Source organism: Triticum aestivum, chromosome 1B (assembly GCF_018294505.1).
Source record: "Triticum aestivum cultivar Chinese Spring chromosome 1B, IWGSC CS RefSeq v2.1, whole genome shotgun sequence".
In the NCBI taxonomy this organism is placed as follows: Eukaryota; Viridiplantae; Streptophyta; class Magnoliopsida; order Poales; family Poaceae; genus Triticum; species Triticum aestivum.
Genome location: NC_057795.1, coordinates 476,752,613 through 476,774,065, shown reverse-complemented (window position 1 = coordinate 476,774,065; position 21,453 = coordinate 476,752,613). Strand labels below are relative to the sequence as shown.

Genomic DNA, 21,453 nt, shown 5'->3' with positions numbered 1-21,453 from the left:
CTTCGGGTGGAGGTGTCCAAGGTGGTGCCCATCCCCACGGCCAGGCGGTCCAAGGCGGTGGCGTCCCCGGCGACTCAGGAGAGGACGAGCTCTCGTCCGAAGGGTGCCAAGGGCAACATGCCTTCCCTCCAACGGGCCCAGCTCCTTCAGGCGCAGAAGAATCTCGAAATTGAAGGTAACCCCATGCCCCGCTTTACGATTTTTGAAGATTATTCAGATGCGAGCTTGGGTGGTATCTTAGCGGATAGTGGCGTGGAGATGTCTGATGCGGGGGAAGCGCACGAGGTGTTGTCTCTCATTCGCGCAAAGGAAATTGCGCAGGCTGCGCTTGCTCAGGCAGCGCTGGCCCGCGTTGCGTCAGCAGCAGATGAAGCAGGGGCTTCTCTGGTGCCAGTTGCGCGGCCCGATCAGGAGGACAAAGTAGCAGGGGCTGCGCCGTCCTCCTCCAACCGTCGTCCTGCTAAGACACGGCGTGTGGCCAAAGCGGTTACCACTCGCGGTATCCGTCTACGCAATCGCATCATATAATGCGTTTCATCTTCTGGAACATCCAAGGCTTCGGCCACGCTGGGAGGCGGACCCAGTTAAAAGAGTTCATTAGGAACGAAGAAATCGACGTGATCGGCTTGCAAGAGACTATCAAGGCCGAGTTCAACCATCGAGACCTGCTAGCTGTCGACCCGTTGGAGCGTTTTGTTTGGCATTGGGTGCCTGCGGTAGGTCACTCGGGGGGCTTGCTGCTAGGAGTTAACCTAGTTTGCCTTGAGGTGGTGGCTTGGGATGCCGGCCGATTCTTCCTGTCGGCACACATGCGACACCGCGCCACTCTTCAAGAGTGGGTGGTGATTGCCGTGTATGGTCCGGCCGATCACTCGCTTTCGCTCGAGTTCTTGGGAGAACTCCAGACCAAGGTGATGGCTTTGGGCGCGAGCAACCTACCTCTGCTGGTGGGTGGTGATTTCAACTTGATCCGTTCGGGAGCGGACAAGAATAACGGTATTATTAACTGGACAAGGGTGGCCATGTTTAATAATGCTATTGCATCGATGGCCCTTAGGGAAGTGGCTCGCGTGGGGGCTCGATACACCTGGACCAACAAACAGCTAACGCCGGTGCGATCGGTCTTGGACAGGGTTTTTATGTCCTCGGAGTGGGAGGTGTTGTTCCCCTTGTGCTCTCTGCACGCCGAAACCAGGATTGGGTCGGATCACGTCCCCCTCATCCTTTCCTCGGGGGAGGAGAGGCTAAAACGCAGCCCGCGCTTCTTCTTTGAAACCGCGTGGCTGGAGTCTCTGGACTTTGAGCAAATCTTCCTTTCGAAATGGGAGAATTGCGTCGCTCGCATCGGGAGCGTGCGCGGTCCGATGAAGTTCTGGATTGCCGCAGGGGCGGGTATGCATGCGGCTCTCAAAGGGTGGGGAGCTAACCAGGGTCGCGAGGATAAGCTGTTAAGAGCGCGCCTGACCGAGGAGCTCACCCAGCTGGACGCTGCGGCAGATGTGCATGTCTTTTCCGAGCAGGACTGGGCCCAGTGCTACGCGCTTGAAGCCCAAGTCGAGTCCCTCCTTAGGGACGACGAGGAGTACTGGCGCAGGCGCGGTGGAATAAAGTGGACGCTCAAGGGTGACGCGAACACGAAATATTTCCACGCCTACGCAAATGGGAGACGCCGTAAGTGCGCCATCCTGAGACTTCAATCGAAGCAGGGGCTCCTATTGCGGCAACAGGATATCGTCCGGCACATCTACAAGTTTTACATCCAACTTATGGGTTCCAGGGAGGAATCCAGGGCTCGACTTAGGGCGGATGTGTGGGACCCTGCACTGCGTGTCACGGACGAGGAAAATGAGAACCTGAGCTTGGCCTTCCTCCCTGAGGAGATTGACAAGGCGACGCTGGGTATGAAATTTGACACTGCGCCCGGGCCGGATGGGTGGCCGGTGGCGATGTTTAAGCGGTTTTGGCAAGTGCTTAAAAGTCCAATTTTCGATGTTTGCAATGGTTTTATGCGCGGTACGGTAGATATCTCTCGCCTGAACTTTGGGGTTCTCTCTCTGATCCCCAAGGTCCCGGGCGCGGATCACATTAGACTTTTCCGCCCTATCGCTTTGATTAATGTTCCGTTTAAAATTTGTGCTAAGGCTTGTTCTACCCGCATGTCTCCGATAGCCCATCGCATTATTAGTAGGACCCAGTCGGCTTTCATTCATGGCCGTAACATCTTGGAGGGGCCGTTGGTCCTCCAAGAAATAGTCCACTCCCTAAAACGCGCTCGATAGCCCGCGATTCTCCTCAAACTTGATTTTGAGAAGGCGTACAACCGAGTGAACTGGGAGTTTCTCCGACAAGTCCTCCTGGATCGAGGATTCTCGTCGGTTTGGGTTCACCGCATGATGCAGTTGGTCTCGGGAGGCCAGACGGCGATTGCGGTGAATGTAGAAGTAGGGAACTTCTTCCGCAACAAGCGCGGGCTGCGTCAAGGGGACCCAGCCTCGCCGTTGCTTTTTAACTTTGTGGCGGACGCCTTAGGTGCCATGCTAGACAGAGCTCGTTTGGCCGGCCACATCAGGGGAGTAGCGGACAATCTAATTCCAGGAGGAGTGTCTCACTTGCAATACGCGGACGACACACTTCTCCTATTCGAGCCCGATACACACAGTATCGCTTCGGTCAAGGCAATACTGTTGTGTTTTGAACTCATGTCGGGTCTTAAAATAAACTTCCACAAAAGTGAAGTGGTGTCCATAGGGATGGACGCGACCGAAAGTCAACGGGTTGCCAACTTGCTTAACTGCAAACTTGGCCAGTTCCCGTTTACCTACCTCGGTCTCCCCATTGTGGTGAAGAAGTGTGCAATCTTCGACTGGGAACCCCTCTCCTCCAAGGTTGCGAATAGGGTCTGCCCGTGGAGGGGCCGCTTTATGTCTTCAGGGGCAAGACTAATCCTAACCAACTCCAGCCTCTCTTCTCTGCCCATGTTTGCCATGGGCCTGTTCTTGCTAGCGGACGGGGTACACTCTAAGTTTGACACACCGCGGTCCCGTTTCTTTTGGGAAGGAGCGGGACCGAAACGGAAATACCATATGGTTAAATGGCAGGCCGTGTGTCGTCCTAAAGCCCAGGGGGGTCTTGGGATCATCAACTCCAAGTTGATGAACATCGCACTAATGTGCAAGTGGATCTGGAAAATGACTCAGGGCGAAACTGGCCTCTGGATCGACCTCCTCCGTGCAAAATATTTCCCGCATGGGAACTTTTTTGACGCGGCTCCCCGTGGGTCTCCTTTCTGGAACTCCATTCAATCCCTCAAACCCTTCTTTGCCAGGGGTGCAAAGTTTGCGGTTAACAATGGACGCTCTACGCGTCTTTGGCTTGATCTTTGGATTGGCCAACGACCCTTATGGGCGGAGTTTCGCCAACTCTACTCCATAGCGGTCGAGCCCGAGCAACGGGTTGCCTCGGCTCTTCTCGCCTCCCCCCCTGTATTAACTTCAGGCGCGAGCTATCAGGGCCGGAGTTGGCGGATTGGGATCGCCTTCAGGCTCTGCTAGCGGACGTCCGATTGTCGGATTCCGCGGATTCGATCTCGTGGAGGCTTTCGAGCTCTGGCAAATTCTCTGTCAAATCCTTGTACACAGAGCTTTCCCGCGGCCAGATCCCGTCGGCGGCCATGGGGCTTTGGAAGGCTAAAATCCCGCTCAAAATCAAGGTCTTCCTCTGGCAACTTTGCCAAGATCGCCTTCCTACCTCTATTAACCTTGCTAAGCGCAACGGCCCCGCCTCCGACCCCTGTGCGTTGTGTGGCGTCCCGGAAAATGCTGACCATGCTTTCTTCCGGTGCTCTCTGGCTCATTTTGCCTGGAGCGCGGTCCGTGCGGCCGCGGGAGTGGATTGGGATCCGCGCTCCCGATCTGAGCTCGTGTCTGCCTTATCTCTGGTTCAAGGCACGTCTCGTAGGGTCATGTGGACTTGTGCGGCGGCTATGCTATGGGCTATTTGGAATATCCGTAACAAGTTTACAATTGAGGGTGTGTTTCCCTCGCATCCCGCTGACGTCATCTTCAAATGCATCGTGTTCTTGCAGCAATGGGTGCCGCTGGGAAGACAACGGGACTCTGATCTCCACCGCCAAGCTATATGCCGTCTTCGCGCCGTCTACTCCGAGTCACGGGATCCGCCGTCTGATGTGTTGGCTGCCGCATAGGGTTGGGCAGCCCCTTTTGGTCCTCGTACCTTCCGAGCCTGCGTGCTCGTAGTTTCTGGGCTGATATTGCCTTGTACCGCAACTCTTCCATCTAGCGGTCTTTCCCTTAAACTTTCGCCTCTCAAGGCGCCTTATGTTGTCCTGTGGTTGTCATACTCTGCCTAAGTTTGTGGGCTTTATTAATTTAAAGCCGGACGTCCCCGATGTCTATGTTCTAAAAAAAATACCCTAGCAACCCATGAGAATAATTCTTAGACGTCGACAGGCCTAACAACGACGACGACTTCAACCACCATCCAATCAGTCTGTATCCGACCACATCGGTGGAGGTGGGCTCCTGGCCAGTACCCATATATAATGAACTTGTGATCTCCAACGTGCGCTCTTTTGCAAGATCGGAGCATAGATTTTTTCCATTGAGAGCATGCTACATCTATGTCTCTCAGAACTACCTACACACCAATTCATGAACATGTGTTAAAGCGGAGTTCATTTTTATGCTTCCAAAGAGCACATAAGGTTGCAACATGAATAAGATCGATTCCTTGATGCTTTTTGGTACTAACCACCACTTAGAAATGTATTCAAAGTCTACAGTAGAGTAAGTTCCACGGAGGGTGTTAATATATCTCCATACTTCTTTAGCAATAACGCTGACAAAGAACAAATTCATGCAAGTTTTCTCTTCATTACACAAGAGGCAGGGTAGCTCGAAATTTTGCTCTTAGCTAGCTTACCTATCTAGTGAGTGACTTATTATGAGCCAAAAACGAAAGAAATATGTGGATTTTAGGAAGAACATTTATCTACTGAACATCAGGGATATGCATAGGAGTTATTCCGATAAAATTCACCACAGCACACAACGATCTAACAGTATAAATACCATTGGATTCAAGCTTCCAAATAACTACATCTGCATCATTGGAGAACCGAATAGACTCAGCAATGTGAACCAAATCAAACCACGTAACAAGCAGCCAATTGTTTACACATCTCCTAAAGGTGATTTTGAGGTTAGAACCATCTCATGCGTCGGCAATGGTGATGTTTTGCTTAGGCCTCGATGCTCTTTCAACACTGAGGCGCATTCATGGTGGAGTTAAAGTACAACCTAATCATGTAAGATAACTACGTTGGTGGAGTTAATAGTTCACAAGATCGCCACATGCACCTTTGTTTATGACGTTTGTCACGTAAAACTAAAACAAATTAAGTTTAGCTATACGTAAGTTGCCCGAAAATTAATTTTGGGTCAGTTGATTTTTGGGCCTTTGATGTCTGCTTCAAGATTCGTGTGTCTTTTTTTTCTGGGTTAGTCTATGTGTTGGCTTGGACTTTTCTCACTGACCATTCAGTCAGTCAAGTCTTTAACGGGTCGAAGCCCACTCCAGTGCAAACATAGCCTTCTTTTTCCTTCTTTGTTTTTCCTGTTTTGTGCTCTCTTTTTTCATTCTTTTCTTTCCTTTATTAGTTGTTTTTTTTCTTCTTTTCTTTTATGGGTATTTTTGGGACGTTAAGTGAGTGTAAATATATACATATAAATACTATATAATATGTGCCAAAATTCATAATTATATGATAACTTTTTTTGGATATTACAAAAAGTGCAATTTTGGTGCAAATTTGTGTGCAAGTTTTTTTAGAAGTTTTCTTTCTTCTTAAAGGGAATATCCTACACTAATTAATTCTTTTTTTAATAAAAATTCATTCTTTTGATATTGTTTTAGCATTTATTTTGTTTTCATTCTACTTTAAGGGTGATACCAATGCCACTAATTCATTCGTTCCTAGATTTGTTGTCAAAAAACTACACTTTTATATGCTTATTCTAGTATATTTTTTAAAGCGCATTTTTATGTATATTTGTGCAAATTTGTCACTATTTGTTTTAGACCGGTTACACCAATGCACTAATTCATTCTTCCTTAAAAAATAAATTATTTTGAGTTTTCTAAATTTCTTTTTCATTTTCTTTCTTCTTAAAGGGCAATAGCAATGCTAGTATGTCACTAATTCATTACTTCTTAGTAATTTGTTTTTTGTGAAATTCCGTAGTTATATGGTTATTCTTGAATATTATAAAAATTGTAAATCTTGGATAAATTACACGCTAATTTTTCACTATTTTATTTTATTGTTTTCACCTTTTCTTCTTCTTAAATGGTAATACCAATGCCACTAGTTCATTCCTTCTTGGAAAACATTTTTTGTGTGTGTAAGTATATATGTGAGTACTACATAATATGTGTGTAATTATAGTAGAATGTGAATATTGCAGTATTGTATGTTTATTCTTTGCATATTTCGAAAAGTGCAATTTCAGTGTAAACTTGTTTTCAAGTTTTGAAAGTTTTTTCTTCTTCTTAAAGGGTTTCATTCTTTTTAGAAAAGTTCAATATTTGATTTTTTTTATTATTTTCTTTCTTCCAAAAGGGTAAAACCAATGCCACAAATTCATTCTTCATAGAAAACTTCATCTAATTATTTTTTAGTTTTTATTCCATTTTTTGATTTGTTTTAGTTTCCATTTTGTTTTATTTTTTAAAGGTGATACCGGTGTCACTAATCCATTACTTTTTAGAAAACACACTTTTACGTGGAAATCTCACTAGTGTATGATTATTTTTCATCGTAATAATACATTTTTGATATATACATATGCATATATGTATTATATGCATGTATAAAACTAAGTATACATGTGTGAGATTGCAAGTATAAAAATAAATAATTCATTCCTTCTTACAAAATTTCTTTTTTTTTGCATAAATTCCACTCCTATATGCTTATTTTTGCATATCGTAGGCATTTCTTGTGTAAGTTGTCTGCAATTTTTTTCATTATTTTATGCATTAAGTAATTCATTCTCCATTAGAAAATTCAATTACTTTGTTTTCCTTTATTTTTGTTTTTGTTCATCAACGGGCCATTGTTTTGCATTGGCCCAAGAAGTCTTGTGAGCTTATGTTGGTTTTGTACGCAAAAATACTTAAGTTGTGCTATAACACTGAAATTGACCGACCACAATTTTGGTTTATTCGATTGGTCAGGGATCAACTTACCCATTTCCTAAAATCAGGTGAGTGACCCAGTCCCAAAGAAATTCTAGGTTGATGGTATGAGATGCACAATCACAAACAGAATTATACACTGTAGTACTACCTTTGTCCTGGTTTATTGGCCCCTTTGTAATTTGAGTCAAATTTTGATCAAATTATGCATGGTTTATATGGAATGTTCTAGTCTAATTTGTTCACTCATTTCATTCCACATTCAGTTCTTATCTTTACTAATATATCTTTTTTCCGAAAAGGACCAAAAGCCACAAAGGTCTTGCATCAGAACGATGCATACGGCCACATTTATAAAAAAATAAAGTAGTTCAACAATGTCTTGCAAAGTGCTGCAACAAAGGATGCTGGCTCACAAAGAGCTAGCAAAATAAAACAAGGCCCAAAAGCCACAACCGGCTGGCATAATAAAGAGAGATAGGTAAACTAATCGCCTATCCTATTACATGACCGCCATCCAAACCGATTGAAGATATCCCGCGCTACCATCTCCCACCGGACAGATCCAGTAACTGAAGGAAATATGCCCTAGAGGCAATAATAAATTTATTATTTATTTTCTTATTTCATGATAAATGTTTATTATTCATGCTAGAATTGTATTAACCGGAAACATGATACATGTGTGAATACATAGACAAACATATAGTCACTAGTATGCCTCTACTTGACTAGCTCATTAATCAAAGATGGTTATGTTTCCTAACCATAGACATGTGTTATCATTTGATTAATGAGGTCACATCATTAGGAGAATGATGTGATTGACATGACCCATTCCGTTAGCCTAGCACTTGATCATTTAGTATGTTGCTATTGCTTTCTTCATGACTTATACATGTTCCTGTAACTATGAGATTATGCAACTCTCGTTTACCGGAGGAACACTTTGGGTGCTACCAAACGTCACAACGTAATTGGGTGATTATAAAGGAGTACTACAGGTGTCTCCAAAGGTACATGTTGGGTTGGCGTATTTCGAGATTAGGCTTTGTCACTCCGATTGTTGGAAAGGTATCTCTGGGCCCTCTCGGTAATGCACATCACTATAAGCCTTGCAAGCAATGTAGCTAATAAGTTAGTTACGGAATGATGCATTATGCAACGAGTAAAGTGACTTGCCGGTAATGAGATTGAACTAGGTATTAGATACCGACGATCGAATCCCGGGCAAGTAACATGCCGATGACAAAGGGAACAAAGTATGTTGTTATGCGGTTTGACCGATAAAGATCTTCGTAGAATATGTAGGAGCCAATATGGGCATCCAGATTCCGCTATTGGTTATTGACCAAGAATAATTCTAGGTCATGTCTACATAGTTCTCGAACCCGTAGGGTCCGCACGCTTAAGGTTTCGATGACAGTTATATTATGAGTTTATGAGTTTTGATGTATCGAAGGAGTTCGGAGTCCCGTATGAGATCGAGGACATGACGAGGAGTCTCTAAATGGTCGAGACGTAAAGATCGATATATTGGACGACTATATTCGGAGTTCGGAAAGGTTCCGAGTGATTCGGGTATTTTTCGGAGTACCGGAGAGTTACGGGAATTCGCCTGGGAGTATATGGGCCTTATTGGGCCATACGGGAATAGAGGAGAGAGGCCAAAAGGAAGGAGGCCTGCGCCCCCCCTCTGGTCCGAATTGGACAAGGGGCGCAGCCCCCCTTTCCTTCTTCCTCTCCCCCTCTTTCCCCTTCTCCTACTCCAACAAGGGAGGTGGAATCCTACTAGGACTAGGGAGTCCTAGTAGGACTCCACACTTGGCGCGCCCCCTCCTAGGGCCGGCCTCCTCCCCCCTTGCTCCTTTATATACGGGAGCAGGGGGGCACCCCATGACACACAAGTTGATCTACGGATCGTTCCTTAGCCGTGTGCGGTGCCCCCCTCCACCATATTCCACCTCGGTCATATCGTCGCGGAGTTTAGGCGAAGCCCTGCGCCGGTAGAGCATCATCATCGTCACCACGCCGTCGTGCTGATGGAACTCATCCCCGAAGCTTTGCTGGATCGGAGCCCGGGGATCGTCATCGAGCTGAACGTGTGCTGAACTCAGAGGTGCCGTACGTTCGGTACTTGGATCGGTCGGATCGTGAAGACGTACGACTACATCAACCGCGTTGTCATAACACTTCCGCTTACGGTCTATGAGGGTACGTGGACAACACTCTCCCCTCTCGTTGCTATGTGCTTACCAGCATGTCATACTTTGGTTCGGCGGTATTGTGAGATGAAGCGGCCCTGACCGACATTACGCGTACGCTTACACGAGACTGGTTTCACCGTTACGAGCACTCGTGCTTAAAGGTGGCTGGCGGGTGTCTGTCTCTCTCACTTTAGCTGAATCGAGTGTGGCTACGCCCGGTCCTTGTGAAGGTTAAAACAGCACCAACTTGACGAACTATCGTTGTGGTTTTGATGCGTAGGTAAGAACTGTTCTTGCTCAGCCCGTAGCAGCCACGTAAAACTTGCAACAACAAAGTAGAGGACGTCTAACTTGTTTTTGCAGGGCATGTTGTGATGTGATATGGTCAAGACGTGATGAGATATAAGTTGTTGTATGAGATGATCATGTTTTGTTGAAGTTATCGGCAACTGGCAGAAGCTCTATGGTTGTCTCTTTGTTGCATAAGATGCAAGTGCCAAATAATTGCTTTACTTTATCGTTATGCGATAGCAATAGTTGCAAGGGCAATAGTTGACAAGACGACCATGTGACGACACATTGATATAGATCAAGATGATGAAGATCATGGTGTCGTGCCGGTGACGATAGAGATCATGACAGTACTTTGGAGATGGAGATCAAAGGCGCAAGATGATCATGGCCATATCATGTCACATATTTTGATTGCATATGATGTTTATCTGTTATACATCTTATTCTGTTTTGTTTGACGGTAGCATTATAAGATGATATCTCACTAATTATCAAGAAGTGTTCTCCCTGAGTATGCACCGTTGCCAAAGTTCGTCGTGCCCAGACACCACGTGATGATCGGGTGTGATAAGCTCTACGTCCATCTACAACGGGTGCAAGCCAGTTTTGCACACGCAGAATACTCAGGTTAAACTTGACGAGCCTAGCATATGCAGATATGGCCTCGGAACACGGAGACCGAAAGGTCGAGCGTGAATCATATAGTAGATATGATCAACATAGTGATGTTCACCATTGAAAACTACTCCATCTCACGTGATGATCGGTTATGGTTTAGTTGATTTGGATCACGTGATCACTTAGATGACTCGAGAGATGTCTGTCTAAGTGGGAGTTCTAAAGTAATATGATTAATTGAACTTTAATTTATCATGAACTTAGTCCTGGTAGTATACTGCAAATTATGTTGTAAATCAATAGCTTGCGTTGTTGCTTTCATATGTTTATTTTGATATGTTCCTAGAGAAAATTGTGTTGAAAGATGTTAGTAGCAATGATGAAGATTGGATCCGTGATCTGAGGTTTATCCTCATTGCTGCACGAAAGAATTATGTCCTTGATGCACCACTAGGTGACAGACCTATTGTAGGAGCAAATGCAGACGTTATGAACGTTTGGCTAGCTCAATATGATGACTACTTGATAGTTTTGTGCACCATGCTTTATGGCTTAGAATCGGGACTTCAAAGACGTTTTGAACGTCATGGACCATATGAGATGTTCCAGGAGTTGAAGTTAATATTTCAAGCAAATACCCGAGTTGAGAGATATGAAGTCTCCAACAAGTTCTATTGCTAAAAGATGGAGGAGAATCGCTCAACTAGTGAGCATGTGCTCAGATTGTCTGGGTACTACAATCGCTTGAATCAAGTGGGAGTTAATCTTCCAGATAAGATAGTGATTGACAGAGTTCTCTAGTCACCATCACTAAGTTAGTAGAACTTTGTGATGAACTATAGTATGCAAGGGATGACGAAAACGATTCCCGAGCTCTTCGTGATGTTGAAATCGACGAAGGTAGAAATCAAGAAAGAGCATCAAGTGTTGATGATTGACAAGACCACTAGTTTCAAGAAAAGGGCAAAGGGATAGAAAGGGAACTTCAAGTAGAATGACAAGCAAGTTGTCACTCCCGCGAAGAAGCCCACAGCTGGACCAAAGCCTGAAACTGAGTGCTTACACTGCAAAGGAAATGGTCACTGGAAGCGGAAATGCCCTAAATATTTGGTGGATAAGAAGAATGGCAAATTGAACAAAGGTATATTTGATATACAGGTGTTTGATGTGTGCCTTACTAGTGTTTATAGTAGCCCCTGAGTATTTTGATACTTGTTCGGTTGCTAAGATTAGTAACTCGAAACAGGAGTTACATAATAAACAGAGACTAGTTGAGAGTGAAGTGACGATGTGTATTGGAAGTGGTTCCAAGATTGATATGATCATCATCACACACTCCCTATACCTTCGGGATTAGTGTTAAACCTAAATAAATGTTATTTGGCGTTTGCGTTGAACATGAATATGATTTGATCATGTTTATTGCGATACGGTTATTCATTTAAAGTCAAAGAATAATTGTTGTTCTGTTTACATGAATAAAACCTTCAATGGTCATACACCCAATGAAAATAGTTTGTTGGATCTCGATCGTAATGATACACATATTCATAATATTGATGCCAAAAGATGCAAAGTTCATAATGATAGTGCAACTTGTTTGTGGCACTGCCGTTTGGGTCATATCGGTGTAAAGCACATGAAGAAACTCCATAAAGATGGATTTTCGGAATCACTTGGTTATGAATCATTTGATGCTTGCGAACCGTGCTTTTTGGGCAAGATGACTAAAACTCCATTCTCCGGAACAATGGAACAAGCTACTGACTTATTGGAAATAATACATACCGATGTATGCGATCCAATGAGTGTTGATGCTCGTGGCAAGTATCGTTATTTTCTGACCTTCACAAGATGATTTGAGCAGATATGGGTATATCTACTTGATGAAACATAAGTCTGAAATAGTTGAAAGGTTCAAAGAATTTCAGAGTGAAGTGGAAAAATCATCATAACAAGAAAATAAAGTTTCTGCGATCTGATCGCGGAGACGAATATTTGAGTTACGAGTTTGGTCTTCAATTAAAACAATGTGGAATAGTTTCACAGCTCACGCCACCTGGAACACCACAACGTTATGGTATGTCCGAACGTCGTAATCGTACTTTACTAGATATGGTGCGATCTATGATGTCTCTTATCTTACCACTATCTTTTTGGGGTTATGCATTAGAGACAGTTGCATTCACTTTAAATAGGGCACCATCGAAGTCCGTTGAGACGACGCCTTATGAACTGTGGTTTGGCAAGAAACCAAAGTTGTCGTTTCTTAAGTTTTGGGGCTGCGATGCTTATGTGAAAAAGTTTCAACCTGATAAGCTCAAACCCAAATCGGAGAAGTGCGTCTTCATATAATACCCAAAGGTAACTATTGGGTACACCTTCTATCACAGATCCGAAGGCAAGTTATTCGTTGCTAAAATGGATCCTTTCTAGAGAAGAAGTTTCTCTCGAAAGAAGTGAGTGGGAGGAAAGTAGAACTTGATGAGGTAACTGTACCTGCTCCCTTATTGGAAAGTAGTTCATCACAGAAATATGTTCCTGTGACTACTACACCAATTAGTGAGGAAGTTAATGATGATGATCATGAAACTTCAGATTAAGTTACTACAGAACCTCGTAGGTCTTCCAGAGTAAGATCCGCACCAGAGTGGTACGATAATCCTGTTCTGGAAGTTATGTTACTAGACCATGACGAACCTACGAACTATGAAGAAGCGATGGTGAGCCCAGATTCCGCAAAATGGCTTGAGGCCATGAGATTCGAGATGAGATCCATGTATGAAAACAAAGTATGGACTTTGATTGACTTGCCCAATGATCGGCGAGACATTGAGATTAAATGGATCTTCAAGAGGAAGACGGACGCTGATAGTGGTACTATCTACAAAGCTAGAATTGTCGCAAAAGGTTTTCGACAAGTTCAAGGTGTTGACTACGATGAGAGTTTTTCACTCATATCTATGCTTAAGTCTGTCTGAATCATGTTAGCTATTGCCGCATTTTATGAAATCTGGCAAATGGATAAACAAAACTGCATTCCTTAATGGTTTTCTTAAAGAAGAGTTGTATATGATGCAACCAGAAGGTTTTGTCAATCCTAAAGGTGCTAAGAAATTGTGCAAGCTCCAGCGATCCATCTATGGACTGGTGCAAGCATCTCGGAGTTGGAATATATGCTTTGATGAGTTGATCAAAGCATATGGTTTTATACAGACTTTTGAAGAAGCCTGTATTTACAAGAAAGTGAGTGGGAGCTCTGTAGCATTTCTAATATTATATGTGGATGACATATTGTTAATTGGAAATGATATGGAAATTCTGGATAGCATGAAAGGATACTTGAATAAGTGTTTTTCAAAGCAAGACCTCGGTGAAGCTGCTTACACATTGAGCATCAAGATCTATATAGATAGATCAAGACGCTTGATAAGATTTTTCAATGAGTACATACCTTGATAAATTTTTGAAATAGTTCAAAATGGAACAGTCAAAGAAGGAGTTCTTGCCTGTGTTACAAGGTGTGAAGTTGAGTAAGACTCAAGACCCAACCATTGCAGAAAATAGAAAGAAAATGAAAAGTCATTCCCTATGCCTCAGTCATAGGTTCTATAAAGTATGTTATGCTGTGAACCAGACCTATTGTATACCTTGCTCTGTGTTTGGCAAAAGAATACAATTTTGATCTAATAGTAGATCACTGGACATGGGTCAAGAATATCCTTAGTGAAGACTAAGGAGATGTTTCTCGATTATGGAGGTGATAAAAGAGCATGTCATAAAAATTACAATGATGCAAGCTTTTACACCAATTCAGATGACTCTAAGTCTCAATCTGGATACATATTGAAAGTGGGAGCAATTAGCTAGAGTAGCTCCGTGCAGAGCATTGTGGACATAGAATATTTGCGAAATACATACAGCTCTGAATATGACAGACCCGTTGACTAAGCTTCTCTTACGAGCAAAACATGATCATACCTTAGTACTCTTTTGGGTGTTAATCACATAGCGATGTGAACTAGATTATTGACTCTAGTAAACCCTTTGGGTGTTGGTCACATGATGATGTGAACTATGGGTATTAATCACATGCAGATGTGAATATTGGTGTTAAAACACATAGCGATGTGAACTAGATTATTGACTCTAGTGCAAGTGGGAGACTGAAGGAAATATGCCCTAGAGGCAATAATAAATTTATTATTTATTTCCTTATTTCATGATAAATGTTTATTATTCATGCTAGAATTGTATTAACCGGAAACATGATACATGTGTGAATACATAGACAAACATATAGTCACTAGTATGCCTCTACTTGACTAGCTCATTAATCAAAGATGGTTATGTTTCCTAACCATAGACATGTGTTATCATTTGATTAATGAGGTCACATCATTAGGAGAATGATGTGATTGACATGACCCATTCCGTTAGCCTAGCACTTGATCATTTAGTATGTTGCTATTGCTTTCTTCATGACTTATACATGTTCCTGTAACTATGAGATTATGCAACTCCCATTTACCGGAGGAACACTTTGGGTGCTACCAAACGTCACAACGTAACTGGGTGATTATAAAGGAGTACTACAGGTGTCTCCAAAGGTACATGTTGGGTTGGCGTATTTCGAGATTAGGTTTTGTCACTCCGATTGTTGGAGAGGTATCTCTGGGCCCTCTCGGTAATGCACATCACTATAAGCCTTGCAAGCAATGTAGCTAATGAGTTAGTTACGGAATGATGCATTATGTAACGAGTAAAGAGACTTGTCGGTAATGAGATTGAACTAGGTATTAGATACCGACGATCGAATCTCGGGCAAGTAACATGCCGATGACAAAGGGAACAAAGTATGTTGTTATGCGGTTTGACCGATAAAGATCTTCGTACAATATGTAGGAGCCAATATGGGCATCCAGGTTCCGCTATTGGTTATTGACCAAGAATAGTTCTAGGTCATGTCTACATAGTTCTCGAACCCGTAGGGTCCACACGCTTAAGGTTTCGATGACAGTTATATTATGAGTTTATGAGTTTTGATGTACCGAAGGAATTCGGAGTCCCGTATGAGATCGGGGACATGACGAGGAGTCTCGAAATGGTCGAGACGTAAAGATCGATATATTGGACGACTATATTCGGAGTTCGGAAAGGTTCCGAGTGATTCGGGTATTTTTCGGAGTACCGGAGAGTTACGGGAATTCGCCGGGGAGTATATGGGCCTTATTGGGCCATACGGGAATAGAGGAGAGAGGCCAAAAGGAAGGAGGCCTGTGCCCCCCCTCTGGTCCGAATTGGACAAGGGGCGCAGCCCCCCTTTCCTTCTTCCTCTCCCCCTCTTTCCCCTTCTCCTACTCCAACAAGGGAGGTGGAATCCTACTAGGACTAGGGAGTCCTAGTAGGACTCCACACTTGGCGCGCCCCCTCCTAGGGCCGGCCTCCTCCCCCCTTGCTCCTTTATATACGGGGGCAGGGGGGCATCCCATGACACACAAGTTGATCTACGGATCGTTCCTTAGCCGTGTGCGGTGCCCCCCTCCACCATATTCCACCTCGGTCATATCGTCGCGGAGTTTAGGCGAAGCCCTGCGCCGGTAGAGCATCATCATCGTCACCACGCCGTCGTGCTGATGGAACTCATCCCCGAAGCTTTGCTGAATCGGAGCCCAGGGATCGTCATCGAGCTGAACGTGTGCTGAACTCGGAGGTGCCGTACGTTCGGTACTTGGATCGGTCGGATCGTGAAGACGTACGACTACATCAACCGCGTTGTCATAACGCTTCCGCTTACGATCTACGAGGGTACGTGGACAACACTCTCCCCTCTCGTTGCTATGCCATCACCATGATCTTGCGTGTGCGTAGGAATTTTTTGAAATTACTACGTTCCCCAACAGTAACCAAACGCGCCCTGGCCTCCGTCGGAGTGAGTAATGACCACGTACAGATTAGCGCAGTAGCCCGGGATAGAACCTGCAAAAAAGAATAGTTGTTGTTCTGTTAAAAGCCAAGTCATTTCTGTAGTTCCAAATTGCCCATAACAACGCACATGCTCCCACTCGAATTTGTCTAGCTATTGCGGCCTCTATACCAACCAGCCACGTTCCAAAAAATGACCTGGCCGAATTCGGAGGAGTAATGTTAAAGGCAATTTGCACCGAGCGCCACAACACCCTCGCCATAGGGCAATCAAAGAAAAGATGCTTGATAGTTCATCCCGATCACAGAAACTACACCTAGTAGAACCTGTCCAGTTACGCTTAGTCAAATTATCTTTCGTTAGAACGACTTGTTTATGTACAAACCACATAAACACTTTGATTTTCAGTGGAACCTTAACTTTCCAAACGTGTTTGGAACTAGGAATAACACTAGAGTTAATGACATCAATGTACATCGACTTGACTGTGAATTCACCAGATTTAGTAAGCTTCCAACACAACTGATCGGGCTGATGAGTAAGCTGAACCTCCATTAGTCTACTCACCAGATGAATCCAAGCCTCCCACCGGTCACCCACAAGCACCCTCCTAAATTGGATGTTAAGATGAGCAGATTGCAAACTCGTTGCAACCAGAGCATCACGTCACTGCACAATGCGATAAAGCGCCGGATACTGGAGTGCCAGCGGTGCATCACCTAGCCAAGTATCCTCCCAGAAACGAGTGTTATTGCCATCACCGACAATAAACTTTGTTCTATTAAAGAAAGTAGCTTTGACCCTTATTAGCCCCTTCCAGAAAGGCGAATCAGTTGGTCGAGTTGTCACCTGCGACAAGGTCTTAGAGTACAGATACTTGTTACGAAGAATCTGCGCCCAAGTTGCCTCAGTCTCGGCAGATAACTTATATAGCCACTTACTGAGAAGGCATATGTTCTTAACTTCAAGGTTCTCAACCCCAAGACCCCCTTGGTCTTTTGGTCGGCAGATGACATCCCATTTGGTTAGACGGTACTTTCTCTTAATTTCATCGCTCTGCCAGAAGAAACGTGACCGATAGAAGTCCAACCTTTTTCTAACTCCAACTGAATAATACTTGTCATCAAAATGGATAAAAGGAGATGTATCTAAATATATTTTAGTTCTAGATTGTTCCTTTTTTATTTATTTTGATGACAAGTATTTTCGAAGGAAGGGAGTACTCTATTTGTAACGGAGGGAGTAAATCCATTGCATGCGATCACTGGATTTTGCTCTTGTTTATACTAGCTCTTTAATGGTTCAACCAGACGCACGCAGTTGCGTGCAAATTACATGTGACCTGAACAAGAGAACAAGGGACCTGGCCCTCGTCGTCTTACTCCAATTATTAAAGTGAACAAGATGATCCAGGAAGGCATATTAACAAGAGATACTCTATAATATCATGGTTGCCTTTTGCTGCATGATCTTCTTTTTCTTTCTTTTGCGACAAGATCAGGACCATTATCTCCACAACTGGATCTTGTCACGGGATGCTTAGTGTACTGTACTAGCTAGCTCCAAGGCCATTTGGAAGCTGCAACGGTTGTGCACGCATGTGTACTGTAGTTTTTTTTTTTGAGCATTGCATGTGTACTGTAGTTAGTTAGTGCTTAAACCAGATTCCCCGTAATTACTGTACCCTCCCTCTACTCGATCTTATACCAACCCGCCGGCGGCGCCGCCGTTGCCATTTTTGTGGACGGAGGACAGCTCGCAATCCTTTTCGTGGTCACCGTCGTCGTCCGCCACCTCCAGTGGCTTCATGGTGTAGAAGTGGAAGCAGAGGAGGTAGTAGCCAAGGTTGAGCACCATGAGGCAGGTGACGAGCCAGTAGTATGCGTCCAGCCTGCCCCGGTTGATGTTGTCCTGCAGCCACTCGCCGCTGCCCCGCGTGGCGCTCTGCACCGCCGTCACCAGCACCGTGCCCATGTAGCTGCCGAGGGAGGCCGAGAGCCAGAAGAGCGCGGCGGCGGTGCTGCGCATGCTCTCCGGCGCCTGGTCGTACAGAAACTCCATGTGCCCCACCGACGAGAACCCCTCCGCCACGCCGTGGATGGCGTACTGCGGCACCAGCCAGAACACGCTCATCGGCACGACGGTGGCCGGGGTGTCCAGCAGCCCGTGGTCCGCCGCGACGCCCCGGCGCTTGGCCTCGACGAGCGCCGCCGTGGCGACGCTGAGGATGGAGATGGCCAGCCCGACGGCCATGCGCTGGAAGTAGGTGATCCCGGACGGCAGGCCCGTGAAGCGGCGCGCCAGCGGCACGAAGGCGCGGTCGTAGAGGCCCAGGGTGACGAGCATGGCGGTGGTGGTGAAGATGGACATGGTGGCCGGCGGGATCTGGAAGTGCTGGGTGACGTGGCGGTCCATGGTGCGCGCCTGCTGGATGGTGAAGCTGTTGTTGTGCGAGCCGGCGGTGACGAGCAGGATGCCGGCCGACCAGATGGGCAGCATGCGGACGATGGACTTGAGCTCCTCCACGCGGTGCACCGTCGACAGCCGCCACAGGTCCAGCTTGCCGGAGCCGGCGGTGTCCCCCGGCGTCACGATCGCCGCCCGGTCGAAGAACCTGAACCAATTCACACGGCAACATGCAAGCATCCATCAGAGGAGCTCCGCAGGCGTACGTACGTGCACACGTGCACGTCTCCATCGACGCTAGCTAGTGGAAGCACGTACGTGGCACAAAACTGGTAAGAAGGAGGCGCAGTTTAAACTAAAGCAGTACGCGCTCTTGCTTTATTTGGTTTGTTTTCTTCCTTTGTGCACTGATAATGTAACCACCACCAAAAGCAGCCGACATGGCTAGCACAATTCGTGCACGCCGGCGCCGAGCCACACATGCACGATAAGCCAGCGATAACGAAACGGCACGGCACGGCGGGGACACTTACGTGAGCTGGTTGGTGTGCAGGAGCCTGCCGTTGGTGGAGATGAGCGCGTCGAGCTCCTTGTCCCGGTACAGCATGCGGGGGTCCTCCGGCAGCGGGGCGCGCCGCTTCTTGTACGCCGCGGCCACGACCTGCGCCAGCCGCGTGAACGGGCTGCCCCCCGGCTTGAGCCGGACGTAGAGCGGGTAGCCGACCACGAACACCACGATGGAGACGAGCATGCCGATGGCCGGGATCCCGAACCCCCACCCCCACCCCACGTTCTCCTGGATGTACACCACCACCGTCAGCGCCAGCAGCACCGCGAACCCCATGGTGAAGAAGTAGAGGTTGAAGTACTGCCGCTTCTTCCCAGCCACCGCCTCCGTGCCCCCACCACCACGGTGCTCCTCCTCGTCCTCCTGCTCCTGCTGGTCGAACTGGTCGGCGCCGAACGCCACGACGCACGGCCGGATGCCGCCGGAGCCGAGGGACGTGAAGAGCAGCGAGACGTAGAGCACGGCGAGCTGCAGCCCGTTGGCGCGGCGGCACGGGGTCGCGGGAGGGGAGCAGGGCCCGGGGCGGAGGGACGGGAGCAGCGCGGAGACGACGAGGCCGAGCATGCCGAGCTGGTAGAAGACGGAGCCGGCGACGATGGTCCAGAAGCGGCCGGCGAAGGAGTCGGCGGCGAGCGCGCCGAGGATGGGCGTGAGGCTGGACGTGCCGCCGAAGTTGGTGAGCGTGTTGGACGCCTCCACCAGCGGCAGGTGCAGCTGCTGCGTCAGGTACGTGATGAGGTTCGCGCCGAAGCCGGCCGTGGCGAACCTGTCGCACACCTCGTTCACTGCAGCACGGACATAGCAAAAGTGATGAGGGGAGAATTAAAAACTCATGCATGTATTGAATTACGTATGTCCAATTGTTTGTCTACTCCAGTTTTTGCCAACGCACATCATTAAATTTTGGTTTAGGTGCGACAAACTGGCAATGGAAACGGGTGCGAAATTTTCCGCAAGAAGCTGAACTGCCAACAGAAAGAAGCAAGAAACCAACTACGTTAAGGAAATTGGTCAAGATATCCAAAGGCAGAGAGGCGTACGTCTTCGTACAGTGAAAAAAATCATATAAAATGCAAGTCGTCACAAGCGCTCCAGTTCGTAATCTTCGCTGGATGCGACCTTAAGTTGCCGCCCAGATCGAGAACTTTACAAGATAGGATGGACTCTACAATGCTGGCTTGTTTCCTCAGATTATATTCAGGATGAATCTACCGTACCGACAGCAAATGTTAGTGCAAGCAAAGCAGCTCTCACTCACCTAGAATGAAGGGCATGGTCTTGAAGCCGCCCTGCTTCCTCTTCTTCCGGCCCCCATCCCTGTCCCTGCCCACCGGCGGCGTGGTCGCCATGGCGGAGTGGGACTATGGACAGCTATCTGATGAACGCTCGAGCTGCTGCTTGCTGCAGACAATGGACCCGGCGAGGTGGTGGTGTGGTGCCGAGCTCTGGAGCAATGGCGGGCGGGCAGAGCAAGGCCGGATGCGAGTGTGCGGCACTGGCCTTCTTCACATGCCCCTACATGTGATGTGAGGATGGAGCCACGTATATATAGGCGCGACGAGCCTGCGGGAGGGAGGGGCAGCAAAGCATCGCAGCGGCCGACCACCCCACCTGTCACTGTGCACTGTTGGTTCAGACCAATTAACCGAGTGTACGATCTGGCATTTGTTGGATTCTTTTTTAGAAAAGAAGAAAGAAAGGAACGCTGGCTGGGAAATTAAACGTGGCAGTGGTCTGGTCGCAGTGAGCACTATCCACTAGATCGGGATCGCGTCAAGCCTTGCCGCGAAGACGCGGTCCCAATGGTTTATGGTTTGTCAAGCAAGTAATGCTAAGTCAATAGTAATCCATATTGAGACTATAAGGCAGAATCAATTTGAGATCGAAAGCGCTTCTTGGCGCGTTGCCTGTCCAACACTCTATTTTTGGTCCATCTCAAGCAAGGAGATATATGATTCAGTATAAAGAAACAATATCCAATAGGGTGGTTCATAAGATCATGATTCACGATATAGCAAAAAATATCTTGATTCAACTGAAATTGCTCTGCCCATCCCAACGGTCCAGCACACCAAATACAAAACTATGGTTAATCACTCAAGAAATCATCACATATATCCATGCTTGTAAACCATGTATTTTGATAAAGTGGAGCTCAAAACCAGACCCAAACTATAACATTTCATCACAAAGCATAAAGATCCACTTCATACTAC

At 46.3% G+C, this 21,453-nt stretch overlaps 1 protein-coding gene across 1 annotated transcript; it reads right to left on the bottom strand.

The window, feature by feature from the left end:
* Positions 1-17,519: 17,519 nt before the first annotated feature.
* Positions 17,520-20,754, bottom strand: LOC123132600 (protein NRT1/ PTR FAMILY 3.1). The gene is made up of 3 exons (XM_044552436.1): positions 20,496-20,754; positions 19,203-20,022; positions 17,520-18,877 (listed from the first exon to the last, which is right to left on the bottom strand). Exons 1-3 carry the CDS (start codon positions 20,584-20,586, stop codon positions 17,965-17,967), a joined length of 1,824 nt encoding a protein of 607 aa, XP_044408371.1. The 5' UTR covers positions 20,587-20,754; the 3' UTR covers positions 17,520-17,964.
* Between the last annotated feature and the right edge of the window lie 699 nt (positions 20,755-21,453).

Coding starts and splice junctions, on each gene's coding strand:
- LOC123132600 (XM_044552436.1), bottom strand. CDS start 20,586: ATGGCGACCACGCCGCCGGTGGGCAGGGACAGGGATGGGGGCCGGAAG. Junction 20,023..20,495: donor GACCATGCCCTTCATTCTAG/GTGAGTGAGAGC, acceptor TCCGTGCTGCAG/TGAACGAGGTGTGCGACAGG. Junction 18,878..19,202: donor CTGCACACCAACCAGCTCAC/GTAAGTGTCCCC, acceptor GAATTGGTTCAG/GTTCTTCGACCGGGCGGCGA.